This window comes from Ctenocephalides felis, unplaced genomic scaffold, assembly GCF_003426905.1.
Source record: "Ctenocephalides felis isolate EL2017-DRISC unplaced genomic scaffold, ASM342690v1 CF-g0.4_SCAFFOLD_01187, whole genome shotgun sequence".
Taxonomy (NCBI): domain Eukaryota; kingdom Metazoa; phylum Arthropoda; class Insecta; order Siphonaptera; family Pulicidae; genus Ctenocephalides; species Ctenocephalides felis.
Genome location: NW_020537341.1, coordinates 8248 through 20353, shown reverse-complemented (window position 1 = coordinate 20353; position 12106 = coordinate 8248). Strand labels below are relative to the sequence as shown.

General features: G+C 27.9%; 1 protein-coding gene across 1 annotated transcript; it reads right to left on the bottom strand.

Moving 5' to 3' along the window:
- Window positions 1–453: 453 nt before the first annotated feature.
- LOC113369265 (cationic amino acid transporter 2-like) lies at window positions 454–3722 on the bottom strand (the record flags this gene model as incomplete). Its single annotated transcript, XM_026610049.1, is given in 6 exon segments — window positions 454–612; window positions 838–942; window positions 1020–1089; window positions 1091–1176; window positions 1715–1843; window positions 3456–3722. Coding segments are annotated over 6 exon segments (781 nt in total), but the record flags the coding sequence as incomplete, so codon positions are not given.
- Window positions 3723–12106: the final 8384 nt, after the last annotated feature.

Below are 12106 nucleotides of genomic sequence, written 5' to 3'. Positions count from 1 at the left end.
ATTTTTATATAAATGTTATATTATTTTAATTTTTATCTTTAAAATGAAATTAATTGTATTATATTAAAACTTTAATATATAACACAAGTAAAACATTTTTTATATCAAACTAATAATAAAATTCATTAGCTTTCCGAAGGAGAAGTTTATATTTTTACCAGAAACTATTTGCTTAATTAAATATTACAGACCATCGACGTTTAAAAAATACTATTAGGTGCAATTTTTAAAATAAATCTTATGAATGCTATAAGAAATATCTATTTATGCATATTAAGTAAAAGCATATTATTTGCATAATAGCATAAATCCTCATTACCATTTGATCAGATAAAAATTACTTGAGAATAACAGAAAAAAATATGTGTCAATGTCAGATGATGTGCTAAACTAAATTATCGTTGAAACACACAACTGTCACATCATTGGTAATCAATATATTTTTTAATTTACCTGTTGTAGCAACACAGTCAAATCCAACAAATCCGTAAAAACATTTAGCTGCTCCGGCCATGACTCCAGCAAAACCAAAAGGCATAAAACCGCCTTCACCACCATTTGTCACATTAGCTGGTATGTCTTCTTTCGATATGCGCCAATTTGCAGGATCAGCTAAAGGATAAATTAGAATTATTTTAGGTAAGTATATTATTTCTGCATTTCTAAAAGTTCATGCAACTTGCTTTAAGATGAAATGCAACTTGAAGACTACAGATTTAATACAGTTGTAGCCTCAAAAACATTCAATTTAAATAGAAAATGGTCACCACAATCGCAGTTAACTGCTTAATGATATGACGTTTATATAATATGAGAAAAATATATTATTTTACATACCTTTGATAGATCCTGCTACCAATACTACCGCTACTGTTACCAGATTTACCGCCGTAAAAATATTGTTTAGAATTGTTGATTCCTTAACTCCTACTGATAGAAGAGCTGCAAGAACAAATATAGTCATCAATAGTAGGTAAACATTTAAATACCATATTGTTAGTAAATTATATTTCAAATACCTGCTAATAGTATTACCACAATGCAAGCAAAGAAATCAGGGTAATCTCCAAGGAAATCGATGTCTAGGGCATTGCATCATTACGAGAAATGAACGCATCTGATACCCAGTTAGAGCATCTATGTAATTACTCATACCTCGAGCTACAGATGATGTTCCTGTATAAAATTATTTTAAGCTGACTTATTTAAAAAAAAAAAACATGTTTTATAAATTAAAATACAGATTGCAAACTCATCGAGAACAAAAGCGCAAACCACACAATTGGTTATAGTCCAGTCATTATAGTAAGTTCACCTCGGAATTCGAGATACCCAGTTGTAAGTCTGTAAATACTTGAATATCGACATCCTAAAGTTGTCTCAAAACCTACATATGGTATTGACACCCTGCCATATGTAGGTTTTGAGACTACTTTAGGGTGTCAATATACAAGTATTTACAGACTTACAGCTGAGTGTCTCCAATTCTGAGATTATTACCTAATTTAAGCTTAAATAACTGGACTATTAGATATTTCTGGTCATAGGAACTATTCAGTTGTAAAACAAAGTCATAATAATTGTGTATTAAAACCCAAATGGTTATTGGTTAGATAGTTTTGGTCATAAAACTTGTTTAGTTATAGAATAAGGTTATAGAATAAGGTCATAAAAATTGTATATTATAGAGTAAGAACTTTGAATATTCACTTACCAATAACGTATTCTAATATTAGATTCCATCCTATCGTAAAGGCTGCAAATTCACCGACACTGACATAACTGTATACATAGGCAGATCCAGCCTTAGGAACTCTAGCAGCAAATTCGGCGTAACATAAACCTGTTTTAATTGAATAAATATTAATTAGAGTTATTTTAATGAAATTTTATTATAGTTTCATAAATAATCAGAATATATCATCAATAATATTTTAAACGTATTTTAATATTTTAAGAATTATTTTTGTTTTACCATTAATCACGTGAGGGTGAAGGAAAGGGGGCGGGGGGTTGACAAAAAATTACGAAATATCACGTGGGGTAGGAAGGGGTATAGTAAGAAATCACATATTTATTTTTAACCCGATTTTTTTTAAAAAAAAACAAGCATTTTCAAAAAACAAATCAATTTTACAATTATCTTCTCGTAACCAATTTTGAATACTACAACGTATCACCAAGGGGAAGGGGGGTCCAAAAATGCTTAAATCGATCACACGATTAATGCACGCCCCCCTATACAGAAGACTTCGGAAAAAATTTAATCAAATCGGTCTAGTAGAAGTTGAGAAACCGTGGGTATCGTATCGAAAAAATCAGTTTGAAATGAAAGTTTGAAAAACGCGTTCGAAATTTCGCGGAGGAAGGAAGCAGAGGAAGATTATCGTGAATTAATTGAAATTTTGGAAAATCCTCCTGTACACATGTTCTCAAATAGTAATAAAAAAATAGTAAGCAAAAATAAAATTTTAAAATGAAAAAAAAATCGATTTTTTAGACCAGAATAACAGAATGGGGGATATTCCCCCATTTAGGATGAAATATTCAAAGAAAATATTTTGGTAGCTTTTAATCATATATATGACTAAAAGCACGCAAATCAATTTTGCTATTATTAACTTCGCGTAGGGTAAATTATAGTAATTCGTAAATAATATTAGTATTTTTTTATATTCTTCTGAATATTTTGGCATACCTCATAATTGATGTATGTGCGGATACAAATTTTCGTCGATGATTTTGGAAACACGGGTCAACCGTTTTGGATAATTAAAAAAACATTCGATTCGTATTAATAAAGAGACGTACTGATTAGTTTTTGGCAAAGGCATGTCGTTTCGAAGAAACGGGGCAAAATGTGCCAAAAATGGAATTGATTTTTTGAGAGAACGGATTTGTATGATTCAGAAAACATTTTATTTGTATTGACAAAATGAAGAACTGATGAAATTTTTGAAAAGGCATTTCTAGTGGTTTCGGAGATCCAATAAAAAAATTAAAAAAATGCCATTTGGCAGACAAAAATGAACATTAGACATATGCACATGGAATTATCACATATTTTATAGAAATTTTAATAATAGGAAAAAAGTTTTCTTTTCTATGGGTTCAATACCATTGTTTATCCGTTATATTGCGACGCAGCGTCCACGCGCTTCAATAATTTGTTTAATCGCAGCTAACGTATGGCGATTGCTTCGAAGAATAATTCAAAATTTCCAAAATATTTCAAAATATAAAAAAAAACAATTTTTTCAATGATTTTAAAAATCTCAAAAATCAATTTTTTCAGGGTTCTAAAAGAAAATTAAATCTTTATTTTTAATTTTAATTTTTGGCACGGAAAGTTTCAGCAATTTGCCTTAAGGCACGATGACACGCACCACTAGTTTGTTCATAGAACATAACGTTTTTATACACTATTATTTAGTTATTAGTAATCATTATCTTACCAGCAAATGCTGAGGCGATCGCCGCCACCAAGAAGGAGATGGCTACAGCAGGACCAGCCTCGCCTCTGGCGACTGCACCGGCCAGGACATAAACTCCCAGGCCCAACGTGGAACCCACTCCGAGGGCAGTGAGGTCGACCACGTCCAGAACTCGCGCTAATTTTGTCTCTCCTTCCGCATCGTCAGCAATGCGCTTTCGGCGCGTCAACGCGCTCCATACCTCCATCAACATTGGACACAGATCACAGGAAAATAGACCGAATTTAGATTATAGTTACGTACTAAAATATCTGAAAGTAAAGTCATTTGTATTGACAAATAATACTTTGATACAAGGCTACAAATAACTACTTTGTTGGGGACACAAGCTAGACAGAATACTAGCCCAGTCATTATCGTAAGTTCACCTCGGAATTCGAGATACCCAGCTAAGTCTGTAAACACTTATATTTTGCACCCTAAAAGTTGTCTCAAAACCTACACTCTACCATACGTTGATTTTGAGATAACTTTTAGAGTGCGAAATACAAGTATTTACAGACTTACAGCTGGGTATCTCGAATTCCGAGACTCGTACCTCATTTAAACTGGACTTATAATTCTAGACAATCGTAGTCAACAAACCTTTGATTGGGTCACGGTAATCAATACACTTACAATTACTTATTTTTATGATTGTGAGTCTAGTCCAGAAGGGTTGCAAATCCCTAGAGTTAGTGTCACCGCAACACATTGAAAAGTGGTGGTGAAAAGTAATCATTTGTAATTTGATCAAAAATCCAAAACGTTTATTTTCCATTTAAATTAGGGCTTCAGACAAACAAAAAAATATAATTTACAAATTTAACGTATTATATTGTTATATAAATATAGAAAGTATATTGTCACAAAACTACTAATACAAATCTAATTAATTTTTTTAATGAATTTGATTTGATTGAAGTTCGAACTTTTGTTTGTTTCATTTTTTGCACCTGTGATTTAGAATTCTCGAATTTAAGCAATTTACCTTGAAGCACAATAAGATTTTTAACTTTCCTTAGGGTGGTTATAGTAATGGTCCGAAAATCGAAAATGATTTTTTTTTGCATTTCTCGACGTTTTGAAGGTTTCTTAACATTTTGGCATATCTCACAAGGAGAACCCGCGCATTGCTCATCTGGGATTTTGATGAAATTTGGCACAATAATAGATTTTTTGCCCAAACTGACCGTGTAAACAAAAAATATTTACAAATTTAATAAATTACAAATTTATTTACAATAAATGAATGTTGAAAATTGCCTAATTAAATAATCAAAAATGACCCAACTTAAGTATACTACTAAAAAAATCTTTCTTTTTGTAACTAAAAAAGAGCTGAATAACTGAATGTAATTCTCAGATTTATTATTTCTCGTAAGTTATAGTGATCGAAAATGAAAATCTTTGCATATCTTTATGTTTTAAGGTCTCTTGAACATTTTGGTATACCTTAGAAAAGATTGATGTATGTAAGTGTGTGTAGTGTATATATGTATGTGTGAGTAGTATGTATGCATGTATGTATGTATGTATGATGTTCGGATACAAATTTTTGTCTCTGATTTCGAGAGCATGAATCAACCAATCAGAATGATTCAAAAAAAAAAGTTCCAAAAATGGCAATTTAGTAAAATTTAAATTACTATAAGGAAAGTTCTAGCAATTCGTCTTCAGGCACAATACCATGCAGTACTAGTATTTTTCTTCATTTACTTATTTATTTTAATGTTTTGATTAGATAAATGATCAAACGAGTAAAAATAAAACCATTTTCTTTTACTGCGTTAAATATTTAACCCTTTTGCTCGAGAATTGCTAAATTAATACGTATTTCGTCGCCATAGCGGCAGCATCCGAGTAGAAAGAAAGGGTTAATTATTCTGAAAGTACATTATAAAAACATGCATACATTTGATAAATTATTTTGCGCAGAATTCATAATAAGTCATTAGTATAATCATGTCTATTCAATCTATCTTCTGATTATTGCCAAGAATTTGTTATAACAATTCTCAACAACAAATGCATTTGTATTAATTGATAAACATGCGTATGATATTGATGGATCGTAAAGAAGGATGTTTATTCTTCTATTTCCCGTCATTGAAGTTAAAACGCAAATTTCAAATATCGCTTTGTAATTCCATCGTCAATAAGAACATTTGAATGGAAAATCTGACAATGATTCGATTAGCAAATAAAATCATACACGAAAACATGAATCTACCATATACGTTATTTATGAATTTAATATTTTTCATTTCTTGCTAAGTGGAACATGAAAATAAGTTTTAGCGTGTCTAGGTCGGGTTTTCTGATTTAGCATAACACATCGTAATATTTTATGCGAATATTCAAAATTCATATTATGCTAAAAATTTGAATATGTCGAACATGGACACAGTATAACAAGTTCATACGTATTTATTTGAATATCATTATATGATCCAAATTGGCGGTCAAGATTTAACTATATTTTGAATATATTAATCAAATTACGAAATATTTGGCGAAAACTTATGTTTATTTAGGACTGCACTCGAAGCTAAAACGTATAAATAATTAGCAATATGTTTAAATTTTACACAGGAAGTAATTTAAATTAATTTGAACACATTTAGTTATTGCGATATTTAAATTTTAATGTTCTAAACATATATATATACATATATATATATATATATATATGCTTTCTTATCTATGGTGCTAAAGCATATTAACATTTTTTATATTCACGATTTGTAATAAAATATTTATGGCTGCATTTACTTGCATTTTATTTAAGAGTAAAATAGTATAAAGTTATTTGCTGTCGAATAATACATGTAATTTATATTAACTACAGAACAAACCAGAATTTATGAAAACTTTAATAATAAAAAAAACATAATTTTTAGTTTTCTAGTACATTTATTTAAAGCACTTGATAAGATGAAAATAAAGCAAAAAACATGGAACATAGATTCAAATAATTAAAATTTTCTCTAAATACATATGGGCATAAAATGAACTAGTTGTAAGTACAATTTTGCCTTAAGATAAATTGCATGAACTTCCCGATATGTGTAAATAATCGACTTAATCAACATAAATTAGAATTAGCTGTTTGGGTGAAATGTTCAACTGGTAAACAATTTTCAATTAATATCTTTGAACCGTACTTATAATAACAGTAATTGCATCAATTGTGTCAACGTAAACTGTAATCAGTAGCTACCTACAAATCACTAAATAACGTACACAGCTTTGACATAGATTCTGATTAGAATATCTTAAGCGTGCGGTGTAATTCTAAAATTGATTAATTTTTATAATTCATAGGGCTATAATATTTTCGTTATACATGCCTACGAATATTGTAGGTATATGAATATTGTAGAGAGTGTAAATAAAGACAATAAACGAGTAATTTGAGATGAGGTGTGTTAATACAGATAAACGAAGTTAACAGTATTTTATTTAAGATCACAAAATCTATCGTTATACAAAAAACTAATCAACGCGATTCCCAACCAATATCCTTCGAACAGTATTTGAATTTTTAAAGTAGATTCAATATTATGGACAAAAATTTTTACACTTTTTGCTGATTGCAAAGAAATCTTGCCGAGTTACATATACTGGTTTTATTTTAAAAATCTTGCATCTTAATAAACCTTTTTATTTATTGCCTGCTGAAAAGCGACGTAGGTAATTAAAATTGTAAGAAAAGTTTATAAGACTGTTAAATTCAGTTCACTGTTTAAATAAAAAAAATCCTGATATTCTTTTAAAGGGGGTAAAAATTAATCATGTGAGGTCTTTAGGGGAAAGGGGTTTTAACAAAAAAAAAACAAAGCACGAAATATCACGTGGAGCAGGGGTATAGTATAGGGAGGGGTATAGTAAGATATCACTAGTATATTTTTTACCTGAATTTCTTAAAAAGAAATCCAAATATTCTCAGAAAAATACATTTTTTCCCCCAATATAAAAAATGAGACTAAAATAAATTAATTTTAATTTTATTATTTTTTATTTTAATTTAATATAATATTAAAGCATTTTTCAAGGATACATTATGTAGTTATATTTATTACAAAATATAAAATGAATTAAGCTTTTTCAGGTATCATTATCAAATGATTACACTTAACATTAATTTAATTATAATAAACGAAAACACGGTAGTGTAAATAAAATCATAAAAAATCCATATCTTTTATGATTACGATAAAAGTAAGTTAAGAAAGCCACTTCCGTCTATTTTAAGTAATACTTTAACTATGTGATTAAGTAAAAACTTTTTTTTTATTTATTTGTGACTTTTAATATTTTGATCATTTCGCCAGTTAAGTAAAAAGTTGAATATGAGTATCTTTTTTTGCCTTTTGATAAAAAAAATTAAAATATGAAAATTGTTTTATAAACTCTTATACCAGGCACCCCTGCCTGACACATATGAATATAATAAATCAATAAAAAATAATAAAAAAAATTAAATAAAAAAATATATATAAAAGAAAATGTTTGAATACTCTATTTCGTATGCAATTATACACAACCTTTAGTAAAGTATAAAAATTAAAGAGGCATGGAAAAGTTTTAAATCCATAGCAGAACTTTCGATAAATTTTGTGATCACTCCAAAGAAATCTAATCAGTATAACGTCGAATGTAAATCATAATTATCATATATTATTTAACAATTATTATACAACTGAAACATTCCACAAACCGTCTTCAATATTTCATAATTGTTATTATAAGATATGTAATGGTATTTAGTTTTTGTTCAATTTTTTTTTTTGCTTTGCGTGGCTAGTATGGTATTCCAATATTAAAATACCTGAATTGTTGATAGCCGATCAATCAATAACATTCTGATTATTTTGCACATTTTAAACACTCGAATAATTTTATGTAGATATGTTTGATCAAGATTAAAAAATATTCAAATAATTTTGACATTGACTTGAAATTTGGATGTCATTTTGACAAGGAATATATTACCTAAATTTATGGGTAAGAATAATAAAACTTCAATTTGTATGATTTGAAAATGTTTTTTGCTAATTTATTAGCACAAATTTTTGGTCCTCGATTTTTTGAACATATACGAATTATTTGTAACTTCCTGAAGGAAAAGATTATTTTCTACAAAAAATCGGTTTTACAAATTTTATTTTTTCTCGTTTTCTCGTTTCAAGTTCTAAATCGCTTAAAATCAAATTTGAGAAAAATATGAAAGAAAAACATGTAGAGAAGAATCAATTGATCAATTTCTACACTTTTTAATTAAGTTTAGTCAATTTACTAAATAAATAAACCAATAACGCTTCCTGCATTATATTTGTCAAAATAAACTTAATTCAAATAAGAGTTTTTTCAGGAAAATTTAAAGGCATATCTCAAAAGCACGTAAACTAAAAAGTATTACAAGTGGACATATCAGCAAAATAATGAAATATAATAATGAAGAAATTATATAATATAACTAACAGTCCCATGTATATATACACATATATATACACATATACATATATGTGAATGCATAAAGATGAATTGAGAAAAAAACTATGTAAATAAGATCAGAGTAACTTCAATCTTAAACACGTTATCATATAAATATTATCATTAAAACTCGTATTATTTCATTGTACGCACTTAGTGTATTATCTCGCTAACCTAATTGAATTAATTCTAATTAAAATATTCATATTTTTCTCAACAACCTTGAGGTGGTTTATTGATTTCTAGTTAAAGGTATAAAGTGCTCTATTAAAATTTATAGAAAGAAAATGAGTATATAAACTATTCATTGAATTATTTAAAAAATCCTGAAAAAATTAACCAATTGAAAATAAATATGAGTTAAATTAGACGTATGAATAAGAATAAATAGTATGGTATGACATAATCCTATGATGATTAGTTTTTTTGCCATGAAATTTTTTGCAGTACTGCTTTGTTGGTGCTTTTTCAAATAATGAGTTATTTTGAGTTTTTTACTTTCTAAATATTAAAGTTATAGATCATAATGTGGAAATATCATCACCATTAGAAAGATACTGTTGGGTACTTTCTACTAAAAATATATCAAAAATAATATATGAAAACCATCAATCTGCCTTCTAATAGCCAATAGTGAAAAAATATAATTATATTAAAAAGCATTAATCATCACAACAGATTATAGAATGCTAAATTCTGAAATCAGCCAATTGCAATAGGTAATCCTAGGGCTAAATTAATTTCAATATTAATATCGTCTATTGATAATAATTGTATAAAAAGATTTTTTAAAATTGTACTTTTGGAAAGGCATATTTTTGAAACAAGCAAGCTATCTTACATTTTATATATCTTTATGTTTCAAAGGTTTCTGAACATTTTGGCATACCTCAGAAAAATGGATGTATGTGTGTGAGTGCGTATGCGCGGATACAAATTTTTGTCGACGATTTCGGGAACACCAATCAACCGATTCTAATAATTCGTAAAAACATTCGATTTGTAATGATAGATGATGTTTTTTTTTCAAAAATTTAAAATTTCTCAGAAATCAATTTTTTCAGTTAAAAAAAAGGTAATTTTTTTTTTAAAAAAAACATTTTTGGTACGGGAAGTTCCAGCAATTTGCATTAAGGCACGATACTATGCACCACTAGTTTAATAAAATAATTGGTATATAAGCTGTACCTAATAAAATATGTATATCCAAACGCAAATTGTTTACTATTTGCAATGTTTTATAAATAAATGTACGCATAAACATACATAATAAAAATGTAACAAGTCTTGATACAGATCAACATCATGAAACTTATTTAACATTCCATCAAAGTATAATTACAATTAATTACCATTAATTAACGCAAACTAGTCGATAACGATTAGTATGGCAATAATAAATTTACATAAATATGACTTAATTAAAATTTTTAGTGTAAAAAATTGATTATTAAAATTTCGTAATTTGTTGTGATTTACTGAAATTTCCACTAAAATTTTGTTTAAAAGTTTTTTAATTGTTATGACATTTTAAATACTTTATAACGTATACATGAATTAGGTGTCTAAAAAATGTGCAAAATTATCAGAATTTTATTGATTGATTAGAATAATGTTGCATTTATAAAAGCAGAAGAAACACAAATTACAAACATTTTTTAAAAGGACACTTATGAAATAGTACTATAAAATTTAATTGCACTTTTTTATGAACATGCTACATGCTTTGATATAACAATTTTTAAAACAATAGTGATTATTATGCGACTGTTGAATTATACTGGCATTATAAAGGCACATTACTCATATATATATATATATATATATATATATATTATATAAATATATATATATATATACAGGGTTTCCCAGAACTGAACGTCAAGTCAAAATAGGTTAAAATTTTAGATCACAAGAAATCATGCAAAAAAATTGGAAAAAATATTCCACGAAAAATATTATGGGTCAAGTGCAACATAGAACTTTGGTCCAATGAGACCATTTATCGGTTAATATGGTTAATTATTAACTTCCCGCAGGGCAAGTTATAGTAATCGCAAAAAAATCGAATGAAAATTGTTATATATCTTTACGTTTCAGAGATTTCTGAAAATTTTGGCATACCTTAGAAAAACTGGACGTATATGTGTGTGTGTGTGTTTCAAGTACCATACTCAAAAATAATGACAATATTGTTGATATTGTTATTAGCAACTCAAAATATCAACTTTATTGAAATGTTAATGAAAATGGACTATTTGGCTTTATGGCACATTTTCTTTGCAAATCATATTTTTTCAAAGTCTGTACTCTTAATAAATTCATTCAATGAACTCATTTGTATAATTTATACTCATTTGCATTCATAAAATATTGTTAACAAAATTATATCTTTGATCATTGGGGTTTGTTTTTATATTACCTCATTGTTTATAGCATTGAAGCAACAGATCTAGGTTCTAGATTCTCTAGAAATTGTTTAGCAATACCTTACGTTTGCCGGGTCCGCTAGTATATATATATATATATATATATATATATATATATATTTACTTTTTAAATAGATTTTAGCTCAATGATTGCAAAAATGAAACACGCGATTGTAGATTTACGCTCGAATGCTTTATGAATCAAACAGAAACAGTTGTTATGCAACATAATATATTGCCGCATTTTTAAACTTTAGCGGAAACACGATCAAATCATGGGCGAAACGATTGTTTAGTCTAAATTAATTAATTATTTTAAATTTATATAATCAACCAATTCAATCTCCACAAGCAATTGAAGTTCAAAAACCTCAAAACCAGATAACTTCATAATCAGTGCATTTTACTATGTAATTTACAACTGTTCTTAGTGGACGTCTAACAAATATAACAAATAAATGGCAATAAGTAGAAGTTACCCATGTTGGAGCTATTTCTAGTAAGAATTGTAATTAAGTAAGAATTCTTATATAAAGTAACAAATATTAACCCTTTCCACTTGCATTCCGCCGAGCAAATTAGGTATTGACTCTACAATTCGCGAGTGAAAAGGGTTGATTTGATAAATGAATTCTGGAAAAAAAAAACTCACAGAAAATTTTTAGCGAATGTGTTTCTTCAGACCTTGCAGCCAAATTTTTTGAG